Source organism: Canis aureus, chromosome 7 (assembly GCF_053574225.1).
Source record: "Canis aureus isolate CA01 chromosome 7, VMU_Caureus_v.1.0, whole genome shotgun sequence".
Classification (NCBI taxonomy): domain Eukaryota; kingdom Metazoa; phylum Chordata; class Mammalia; order Carnivora; family Canidae; genus Canis; species Canis aureus.
This window is the reverse complement of record NC_135617.1, coordinates 69,654,528-69,666,140: the sequence shown is the minus strand read 5'-3', so window position 1 is coordinate 69,666,140 and position 11,613 is coordinate 69,654,528. Positions and strand designations below refer to the sequence as shown.

Genomic DNA, 11,613 nt, shown 5'->3' with positions numbered 1-11,613 from the left:
CGCTCCGGTGGCCGCTAGTCTGCCCCGGCCGCGCCGAGCGCCCCGCTCGCGGGTGGGGGCGCGCCCCTCCGGCCTCCGCGGTCACCGGCGTCCTCTGCACCCAGCCTGGCCCCGCGCCCCAGAGCGCCCCCACCGCCCCGGGGCCCCGGCGGGCTGCAGCCATGAGCGAGATGTCCAGCTTTCTTCACATCGGGGACATCGTCTCCCTGTACGCCGAGGGCTCCGTCAATGGCTTCATCAGCACTTTGGGGTGAGTGAGCCGAGTCCGAGGGGGCGCGGGCCGGGAGGGGGCCCGGGTGCCATTTGCGTGCGTCTGCCGCCGCCCCCGGACGGAAGACCTGGAAGTCCCCAACTTCAAGGAGCGAGGTAACGGCTCGCCTCTCTTTTGGAGAAAGGAAGTGAAATGTTCGCCAGGTAGAAGTCGGAGCCCTCCGCGGGAGTTGTTGGGCGGGGGCGCCCCCTCCGCGAAGCCTGCACCCCTGCAGACACCCCGCTCGCCTGTCTCGGAGCCCGGGGAGAGGCCACTTCCTCTGCAGGTGGTCCCGGGCGGGGCAGGTGGGTGGCTGGGGCCTGAGTTGGGGAAAGGCATCCGGGCCTGGACGTGACTGGCTCTGGGGGTGGGGCGGAGCTGTGGGGGAAGGCAGGCTCAGCCTGGAGCCCGGAGTCCTCTAGTGACGGTCCACTCGCACCTTTCCCCTCCGGCTCTCTCCTGCCCTGCCCGCTTTCGTCGGAGCGTCTTCTCCGCGCCCCCCTTCCAGGAGTCCCAGGTTCTGGCCGCCCCCGCCCCCCCCTCGCCCCGCGCCCCGCCTCTCCCTGTTAATTTCCTGCGCGGCTCTCCTGGCGCCCCGGGGTCCCCGGTCCCAGGATCTCCCGGGCACTTTACAAACATTAATTAATTCTGGACGTCACCCCCCGGGGTCTGGATAGCAGGGAATCTCTTCAGATCCCTGGAGAGGTCTAGGCCCGGAGCGGGGCATAGGGCAAAGGAATTAGGCAGAGCCAATAGGTTTATTTTCAAAGGAGCAGTTGGGTGAGTCGCTGGAGGTGGGGGTAGCGTGGTTTCTCCGCCTCTCCAGCCAGGCTTCTGGGCAGGGCCTGCTGTCTCTGTCCCATTTTCATTTCGGGGACTTGTGCTAAATTGTCTCATCCTCCCCACCGCACCCAGCTGTCCTTTAGGATAGACCCATCCTCCTCTGCTCCCCCTACTCTTCAGACCCCAGCCAGCCACAAGGTCCCTCCTCCCTGGAGCCTTTGGAGGACAGCCCTGGAACCCTCCCTCACCCCAGGCCTGGCTCCCCCTAGCCTGGGAAGTGGGAGTCACCTGGCTCTCTTGGTGTCTCCCAGGGTTGTTGGGAGTTTGGCTCTAGTCCCATTGGAAAGGGGAATCCAACAGGCCTTTGGGGATTGGAGGACTAGCTCGGCCAGCAGGGGATTCTGACTGGGAATTTCAGTATACCTGCCCTCCTTGTCCTGCCACCCTTTTCACGTTTCTTTCCCCTCCCCACTGAGTCGTGGATTCCCTAGCCACAGGGCCTCTCCCCCGCACTGGATCGGACAGATGTTGCTCATTTCCCCAGAGGATGGGGCTGGAACCACACGTGGGCAGCATCTGGACAGGCCTCCCCAGAGCACTTGTCCAGGGGGTCCTGACTGCTCCTCTGGCCAGGGCTGTGCTTGCAGCGAGCCTGCACACAGTAGGCACACAGTAAACACCTCTGACAACGCTGGGGGAAGGACAAGTGTGGGGGAAATGCGGGCAGATGGTGGAAGCCCCCCTCCTACTGCCTGAACAGCACTGGGGGCTTTTGGGAAATGATCATCTTCTCCGTTGCTCAGTGCCTGGGTCAGGGCTGGCACAAAGTGGGTGGATTTTTTGTTTTTGTTTACTAATTTATTTATTTGACAGCACAGAGGGAGCACAAGCCAGGGGTTGGGGGGCGGAGGCGGCAAGCAGAGGGAGAGGGAGAAGCCGATTCCCCATGGAGCAGGGAGCCAATGCAGGCTTGATCTCACAATCCCAGGACCTTGAAAACATGATCTGAGTAGACACTTAACCACTGAGCCACCCAGGCAGCCCAGAGTAGGCAATTTTTAAGTACTTGTGAGATCTGTCAGAGTCAGGGAAAGCATCCCATTCCACCCTCCACACAAGTCTCATCCCCCCACAAGACATTCTGTTGCCTCCCAACATAGCTTCCTCCTGCCTCTGCTCTTTCTGCTGCACTCCCTCCCTCCCCACTTCCTCCGGGCAGGACCTGGTGACCTCTGATGGCACTTCTACTCCAGGGTGCCTGTTCCCTGTGCAAACATCTCCAACATCTCCATTTGCACCGATGGATGCCCACCTCCCAGCTTGGTGCTCTCACACCCTAACTGCATCTTTTCCCCCTAACTTAATTTTCTATTTTGTGTTTCCTACCTCCCCTTTCATAGACTCTGCAGCCCTAGGTGACACTACTCTGATTCCTGGAACCTACCCCAGGCTCTAGGTCTCTTTACCTTTGCACCTGTGCTGCCCCCGCCCTTCGGCCAGCCTCCACCTGGGTAAATCTGACCCACCCTCTAAGACCTAGTGCAAAGTGACCTCTTTTGAGTGATTCAGCTCCTCCTCCCACAACCTGGGAGAATTAACCCTTCTTCCTTTGTGCTTTGCGTGGCTTTGCATAGACTCCTCTCCGGTATTGTGTTTCACAATTAGTTGGAGGGTTCTCTGTAGGGCCATCTAATGCTGGGCATTTTGCCGGGATTAACTAATTAATTACACCATTCATCCGCTCAGCGTGTCCACAGGCCCCATACTGGCCACTGAGACTCTGAGGGAGCAGTGGGTCCCACCCTCTTGGAACTTAGAGTCCGTGAGAGAATGGTCTCTAAACCCTGCTAAGTCCTCACTTCTGAAAGTGTAGTCCTCGGTCCAGCAGCCTCACCTAGATGCTAGCTAGAAATACAGCACCGCAGACCTCTGCCCGTCCCGCAAAATCTGTGTGCTGGACCTCGTGGCATTTGGTGCCTTCAAGTGTGAGCTGCTTTGCTCTAACTCAAACTCTTTCTGCTCTATCCTCACCGGAATCTATCTTTCTTTCTCCTTCCTTCCTCCCCCCACCCTTTTTTAAAAAAGATTTTATTTATTCATTCATGAGAGAGAGAGAGAGAGGGAGGCAGAGACAGATGGAGAAGCAGGCTCCATGCAAGGAGCCTGATGTGGGACTGGATCCTGTGTCTCCAGGATCATGCCCTGGGCGGAAGGCAGGCGCTAAACCGCTGAGCCACCCAGGGATCCCTCCCTCCTTCCCTCCTTCCCTCCCTCCCTCCCTTTCTCTCTATCTCTCTCTCTTTCTTTTCTTCTTTCTTCTTTCTTGAGAGCCAGAGCAGAGTACGAGCAAGCGGAGGGACATGGCAGAGGGAGAACCAGGCTCGATTCACGGCTGGATCCCCAGGACCCTGAGATCATGACCTGAGCCAAAGGCAGCCATGTAACTGACTGAGCCACCCAGGCACCCCTCATTAGAATCTTTCTGCTCCTGTCTTCAACTCTGGTCCCCTTTGAAGCCTTCACTCTGGCTCTTGATGCCCATGTCTGTGAACCCTGAAGGCTGATTTGACTGAGTTCCCAGGCTAGCCTAACACTTGATGTCTGAGAAGTGCCCAGTAAAGGCTAGACAAAATGAATTTGTTGAAGACAGGGGCGGTCTTGGTGGGCAGAGGGGCTGGTCAGCTGGGAGGTGGGAAGGGGGGCCTTGGTGGAGGAGGGAGTCTTGGGCAGCCTTCAGATTCTGGCCAGACTCTATGGGGTGAAGTAGAGGAGGTCAATTAGAGCTGCCTGAATAATTAGAGCTCCTGGTGCAGATTGTACATTAACTCTGGGTTGGGAGGATGGGAGGGGTCTGGGCCGTAGATCCTGGAGCAGGTCAAGACCTCAGCAGGGAAGGGAAAGCAGGCCCACGCCTGTTCTTGGCAGGATTGTGTGGCCAGGGCCACTGCCTCACAACTCACCCTGGGTGAGTGAGGCCAGGGCTGGAGTGACTGAAAAGGAGCAGTGAAAGGTAGAGAATTTATGATTGTTCCTGGCCAGCAGATGTGAGGAACTGGTCCTGAGTGTGCAGGGTGGGCCGCTCAGAGTCTGACATCCAGTTTCTTGAAGATCCCTCTGGGTGACCAGAGGGGTGGGCCCCCACCCACAGGGAATCAGTTGGGGAGGGTAGGTGAGCTGGGTCTTGAGGCTGAGCTCCTGACATTTGTCAAAGTGCCTTGGAGCACCATCTGGGGGGGGGTCTCAGGGCCTCTGAACCTGCGTCACCCAGGGCTGGGTGATCACAGGGAGTAGGGTCCAAAGGGGCCTCCCCTTGGGCTTCCCTGTCCACCTTCCAGCCTGATTCACTTCCCCAGGAGGGTGGACACTGGAGGTCAGCACCCTGAAAACACAGAGGTAAATGTGGAAGAAGGCCCAGTTCCCCAGGGTCAGGACCCTTGGGTTGGCAGCCCCAGGGGCCCAGCTTTCCTGGCTTGTCACTAACTCGCTGGGTGACTTTGGCAGGGCACTGCCTTCTCAGAGTGTGTTTCTGTCAGTCTGGATAGCCTCTAAAGGTGCTCTGTTTGCACCCGAGAATCCCCCTGGGTTCTTTAAAAAACATTTCAGCTTCTGAGTCCCATGTCAGACCAATTGTATCAATATTTCTAGGGCTGGGATCTGACAGTTGTTGTTGTTGTTGTTGTTTTAAACTCCCCAGGGATTTTACCTGGGTGGGGATCCCTGATCTAAGGGCCCTCTTCAGCTGATAGGCTGTGAGGAAGCCTACCTGTTGGATCCACCTGCCCCTTGCTCCAGAGAGCCCATCTCTTAGCCCTCTTCAGACTTCAGTAAGTCATTCAACAAACATTAACTGAGCACCTACTTTGTGCCAGACACTGTTCTAGGCACTGGGGAATCAATAGTACCCAAGATAATTCCAGCCTGTCTTAGTCTATACCCTGGGAGAACTGGGTGAGGAGGTCTGGAAGGGCCCTTTCAACCTTAAATCTCTGAGACACATGTAATCCCAGGGGGGAGGGCACTGCCCCTCTCATGCAGACTGCATTTCTGGGGCAACTTTCAGACCTGCCCTTGGCTCTCCTTTAATCGTGATTTCCCTGGAGATACTGGAAATCCCCCTGTCCTGTGCCCCAGGGCAGGGTCTTGGCCTCAGCTAGGCTGATTCATGTAACTTATTTTTTAAAAATACATATTTTGGGGGGTACCTGGGTAGTTGAATTGGTTGAGCATCCTACTCTTGATTTCAGCTCAGGTCTTAATCTTAGGGTCCTGAGTTCAAGCCCCATGTTGGGCTCTATGCTTGGCATGGAGCCTACTTAAAACACAAAAACAAAAACACACACTTAAAAGAAATAGGTTTTCTTTTTTGTTCAAGAATAATGTATGTCCCATGGAAAAACTGGAAAAACTCAAATAAAAAATTATGTGTGATACTACTGTGACTTACATGAACATTCTGTATGTGGATCTTTTAGTCTTCTTTTTTTTTTAACTTTCGATCTACACAAACGTTTACAAAACGATGTCAAACTGCACAGGTAGATTCGTATTCTGTCATTTTGGGAGGATACATTAAGCTGTATTTTCTAATGCCGACAGGCCATTGTTATGGCTGCACAGCATCGCACGGTATGATTTATCCTAATTAATTCAAGCAACTCTAGTCTTAGGCGTTCAGGTTGTTTCTAAATTTTTGCACTATAAACAATCTGCACAGAACATCCTAGTCCATACATGCCCGAACACTTGTCCAGTTATCCTCTCGGGCTAAATTCCCAGCAGTGGAATTCTGAGATCAAAAGGAAGGTCCATCTTTCCCTCATAGGCTCTAACTCTGTCTATGTGGTGGTAGAGGTGCTGCAAAGGTGGCCCTGTGCCCCAGGGGGGTTCTGACTCCACTTCATGGCCTAAATTTGAGAGTGTGGTACTAGGAGGTATGGGGAGAAAGATCAGCCTCCGCCCTTGAAGTTGGATGTGGTGGCTGTGATGGAGAGGGGTGAAGTGAGGAGAGGAGCTTGTGTGGGGTTTGCTCGAGGACAGAATAGGCCCCGGGGTTCGGCCGTGGGACGCCAGGGACCCAGGCTGCATCCAATTCCCTGGCCCTAAAGAATCTTGCTGTAGCCACTTTTCACACTCTGCCCTGCCCCACATTCCTGACCCTACATCCCCTTCCCTTCCCAGTGGGGTTGTGGGGTGGGTGGGGCAGTGGCTTGGGTTGGGGGTGGGGTGATGTGCTGGATTTTAAGGTGAGGCCACACCAGCCTTCTGCTCACAGCTCAGGGGGCGGTTTCTGAGTTTTGATTGCTTCTGAGACTGGGTCCGGAGTCTCTGTAGTCGACTCCAGGCCTGTTGTCCATGCTCCCCCCACCCCCATGTGGAGATAGGAGCTCCGCCCTAGAAGTGGGGGCTGTGAGAGAGGAGGAGAGGAGGTCTGGGAGAGGGGAGTAGGGCAGAGCCCAGATCTCAAATAAGTTTCATCATTGGCCTCTGAGTGTGAGCTCTGAGCTGCCCTGAGTGTGTCACATTGGTCACGCTGGCACTGGTACCCGGCATTTGCCCCCGACAGTCACAGTTCCCTGCAGTGAAGACCCCTGGGGTAGAAAGGCTAAAGGACTTGCCCCGGGTCACATAGCACGGGTCTGTAGAGAGGAGGCCGCAGGGTCTTTCACACCAGTGACTGTGGGCCACAGAGATGAGTCTACGTCTGGACAACTCAGCGAGCCCAGGGTGTGGGTGGGGGCTGGGGCTGGGTAGGGACACTTTGCAGAGGGGTTTCCACTTGGGGAGATAGGCAGGGAGGGAATCTGCAGGGAGCAGAGTACAATGATCCCGGTGGTGTGTAAATATGGGCATTTGGGGGTTGGCAGGTGGGTAGAGCCAGAAGAGGCAGTGAACATAAATCTCAGGCTCCCCCCCTCCACCGGGGGGTGGGGGTGGGCAGCTGCAGGTGTTGGTGCAGACACCTGTGTGTATTTGGTTCACAAATCCCTCCCATTACTCAGCCAGTCAGCTAGCACCCCCTTCCTCCAGCCTGCAGGAGTGCTGTCCTCTCAGGCCGTGAGTCTAGAAATGGGTGACCAGAGTGATTTAGGTCATGGGAGGCAGAATCAAGTCTGCATCTCCGAGATGCTGCTGCTGCTGGTAGTGGGTAGACTTTATTGAGCTCTTATGCGGTGGCTCTGGCCTTTACCTGTCACTTTGGCCCCTCACCACTGGCCTGAGGCATACATATAATTCAAGACACTCAAATGCCCACTACTTAGACTTAATAATTGTCCACATTTTGCCATATATGATGAATCCATTTTTTTTGCCCAAGTATTTTATGGTAAATTACATAATTGCGTGTTTTCACCTCTAAATACTTCATTACACAGCTGCAAGAAATAAGGATATGTTCCTGTGTGACCATAGTACTGGCATCACACCCTTTAATAATTTATCCGATGCCCAGCCTGAACTCAGATGTGCCCCATTGTCCTAGTGTGTCTTTGACCACTGGTTTCTTTAGTTCAGGATCCAGTCAAGGTCCACGCATTATTGGGGCAGCCTGGGTGGCTCAGCGGTTTAGCGACGCCTTCAGCCCAGGGCCTGATCCTGGAGACACGGGATCGAGTCCCATGTCGGGCTCTCTGCGTGGAGCCTGCTTTTCCCTCTGTCTGTGTCTCCGACTGTGTCTCTGCCTCTTGCGAGCTCTCTCTCTGTGTGTGTGTGTGTGTGTGTGTCTCATGAATAAATAAATAAAATCTTTATTAAAAAAAAAAGTCCATGTGTTACATTTGATTCTTAGGCCCCCACCTCTTGTTACATTTGATTCTTAGGCCCCCACCTCTTTCTTTGCCATGATGATCCTGAGTTCCTGACAAGACAGGGCTGGTTATGCCATAGACTGTCTCACTCTCTGGATCTGTCAGGGCTGTTTTTGCTGCCCTGTTTCCCAGAGAGCTCTGTGGCAGTCCAGAGCGGGGTGGCGGGGCCTTGGGGCCTGCCTGGCTGAGCCCTGAGGCTTCAGTTACTTTGGCGAGCAGGACAGGCTGAGTCCAGAGAGCAGGAGAAAGGCCTGGTCCTGGCAAGCCCAGTGGATGAGGTGAGTGCCGGCCAGGGGCATGGCTCCTGCTTGCACCTCCTCTGTCCCTTTTCAGCTTCCCCTCATGTCTCTCTAGTTCCCTGTCCCTCTTCTTAGCCTAAGAGGCATATCTTCCTGTGTCCCCAGCAGCACTGTTGAGACCCCAGCCCTTGCCAGAGCCCACCAGTCCTGAGAGCCAGAAACCCAGGCCTGTGGGTAGAAGGTTTGTACATTTAGCCTTGTACATTTAGCCAGGGATCTTTCTTTCTCTTGGGCCAAATTTGTCATTTTTGCCACCTCCATGCATCACTGGAGAGATTCTCGGGGTTCCCTGAGCATGTGGCTTACCTGTCCTTTCTAGATGTAAGCTCTCTGAAGAGAAAGCCTACCTGCCTGCCTATTGGTCCAGAGTCTATATCTCAGCCTTCGTCGGACTTCATGAAGTCATTCAACAAACATTTATTGATCCATGCTCATTTAAGTTCCATATACTGGCCCCTCTGGTGGCATATGGTGGATCCTTGGTACAGAAAGATAGGGAGAGGTTAAGTAAATGGATGTTTTTGCAGGGATGCAGAAATGAATTTCTTTTCCCTGATGAGCCAGGGATCCCAGCCAGTGAACCTAGGTTCCTCTCCCAACCTTCTTCCCCACCCCCATCTAGTGGGTGTGACTTTGGGTATTTGGAGAAAGGGACTCCAAGGCCTGTGTCTACCACAAGCCAATCCCAGTAGTCTAACAGTGGCTTCATTGGGAGTGGCCTTCCTTGAGTCTGGCCTAGATTTGTGGGGCAGTGGCCAGTGTCCTGGGCTGGAGTCAGAGATCTGGGGTCTGGAACTGGCTATTCCTTTGACTTGTTGTGTGACCTGGTCAGTTTCCCCTCTGTGCCTCAGTTTCCAAGCTAGATTGGGGGGGGGGGGCTGTCTAGAGTCTCTGATTCCCTGTCCTGTGGCTGCTCTGAGGGTGGCCATGCTGGTGGGTGCAGGCTTTGATTCAGACTCGTCTGATCGTCACTTGCTCCACCTCTAGCTCAATTCTTCCTTCTTATCTAATCTTTCCAGACAGCATTGACCCGCCTCACTGCCTTTCCTGTGGCTCCCACCTGGATCTCAAAGTGCAGCCAGGGCAAAATGGGGCCACTCAGGTCACTGGATGCATCTACCTTCCTCTTTTCCCCCCAAACAAGCTCTTGGGGTGCAGACCCCATGGGCATTTCAAGGACGGCACCCTCCTCCACAACTTTGTAGTGCAGACTTGTCAACCATCTCCTTTCAAAGGGTTCAGGGCAGGGCCCCCTGGGTGGCTCAGTGGTTGAATACCTGCCTTCAGCCCAGGGCATGATCCCGGGATCCTGGAATCGAGTCCCGCATCGGGCTCCCTGCCTGGAGCCTGCTTCTCCCTCTGCCTGTGTCTCTGCCTCTCTCTCTCTGTGTCTCTCATGAATAAATAAATAAAATCTTTAAACAAAAAAAACCCCAAACAACAAAGGGTCCAGGGCAGCCCTGAACACAGGCCTCCTGTCAGGCCCTCCCCACTTACCCTCATCCCACTGCCCACTTTGCTGATGGCCTCTTGGGCCCTGTGTAGTCCAGGCTCAAACTGGCTTTGTGCCTCCCAGTGGGTAGAAGGCTCCTAGCAGGCTCTGTCCTCAAAGCTCCCTAGTGTCCTCTGGACAGGCCCTGAGGTGGGTAGATGCAGGGGTCTAGGACATAGTGGCCCCTGTCCTCAGGGCAATCAGCATGGTGGTTATGAGCTTCTTGACTCCACCTCGCCCGTAATGGCTTCGTTGTAAGGTTTTGTTGAATGCATGGAGATCTAGCTTGTACATGTGCCATCAACTGACCAGAGCGGGGTGAGTGCCGGCCAGGGGCATGGGGTGGTGGGTGGGGCTGGGGATGGTGGTGTGGTGTTGAGTTTTACTCAGTGAACCTCACACTAAACTGTGGTGAGAATAGAATTAGGTATTGGATATAAAAACAGCTTATAAATTAAAACAGGTTCAGCACATTGGAAGGTTGGATTTTCTACTGTGGTCGAGGCTGGGGTGCCACCTGCTTTTAGATGAGGGGCGGTGTCGTGGTAGGACCAGGCGGGGAACTCTGCAGGAGCCTAGGCACGGCCTTGAAGACGGCAGGACTTGGCAGGACTCGGACAGGGCTCTGGTGTGCGAACGCCTGGAGGTGGGACGATGAGATCAGCGGGCGGCGGGGGGTGGGAGCGGGCCTTTGCCGGGACCTTGGGCGGAGACCGGGGCTCTCGGGAGGGCTGGGGAGGGTGAGGCGCCGCCGCCGCTTTCGCCGGAGAGCTCGGCTCTGGTCACGGCGCCAGGTGCGGACCGAGGCCGGGCACCTGTGACCCGGGTCCGGCCAGTTTAATAAATACAGATGCCCCGGTGAGGGAGAGTGGGGGGTGCGGCCCTGGCCGTGGGTGCCGCCGGCGCGGGGTGCGGGGGGAGAGGTCGGGAACGCGGCCGCGGCGCTCGTCACCCTCCCGCCCCCGCGCACTTGCAGTCGAGACAGGCGGGGCGAGGCGGGGCGAGGCGGGGCGACGCTGCGCGTGGGGCGGCGGGTTTCGCTGGGGCGCGGGCAGAGAGCACCCAGCGGACCCCGCCCGGCCCCCCAGCGCGCTCCCTTCCGAGGCGCTGCGCCCGCGGAACTCGGCCTCCCCCCGCCCGGTCTCCCCGCAGCCCGTCGGATAGGCGCGGCCTGCTCTCCCCTCGCCGGCGCCCGGGCTCCCACGGGGCTGCCTCGGCCCGGCCCGGCCGATGAGAACACACAGGAATGGAGGGAGGCTTTCGCGGGGCGCTTGGGGACATTTGGGACTCCACACATCCTGCCGATGGCTTCTCTGCTTGCCGGCCACGTGGGGAGCTGCCCTAGGCACCAGGTGGGAAATAAAGCGATGAGTAGGGCAAGGGGCCGCGGTCAGACGCTCCTGGGGGCGGGGAGGGGACGGGGTCGGGGACGGGGTCGGGGTGAAGCCCAGCGTCCCCAGGCCGCATGGACTGTGCACTACCCCCACCGCACATGGAGGCCGCAGGCTGTGCAACGTTAGAACCAGGAGGAACCCCTGAAGTCCCCATCTACTGCCCTTGTTTTCCTGATACCTTCGGGGAACACCCCTGCCTCTTGTATCCTCCCACTTTGCTTCTTTCCTCTGGTCCCTCCTACACAAGGTCCCTCAGCTGCGGCGGGTCCAGGATGGTTTCCTTCCTGACCTTGTTTGAAGTCCTCCTGAGGCCATGTCCCCCTCCTGATCAATCCCTGCCTTCCCCTATGTGGTTTCAGCTCACGCTCCCAAAATATACCATGCTTTGTAGACCACAGCGCACTGCGAGGGGCTGCGTGGAGCCCTGCCAGAGTGGGAGGGGACAAACTGGACAGCCCCGGAACGCGGGGTAGATTTGTGCCAGGGGGGTTAGGAAAAGCATGCCAGGCATCTGAATTTTCGTGTGTTTTTCCTGCACGTGTGGCCCAGACGAGGAGTTTCCAGGGCTGCTGTGGAGGGGTCAGGGTGA

The 11,613-nt window shown here is 56.2% G+C and overlaps 1 protein-coding gene across 3 annotated transcripts in view; it reads left to right on the top strand.

The window, feature by feature from the left end:
- The window catches only part of ITPR3 (inositol 1,4,5-trisphosphate receptor type 3), a 68,032-nt gene continuing 56,419 nt past the window's right edge, over positions 1–11,613 (top strand). The window contains exon 1 of one of the 3 annotated variants that reach the window (XM_077904400.1): positions 1–250. In XM_077904400.1, coding sequence (XP_077760526.1) covers positions 162–250 — 89 coding nt within the window. In that variant the 5' untranslated portion in view covers positions 1–161. Of the gene's footprint in view, positions 251–10,831; positions 10,983–11,613 lie in introns of those variants that run through there. The other 2 variants (XM_077904401.1, XM_077904399.1) reach the window with 2 other exon arrangements.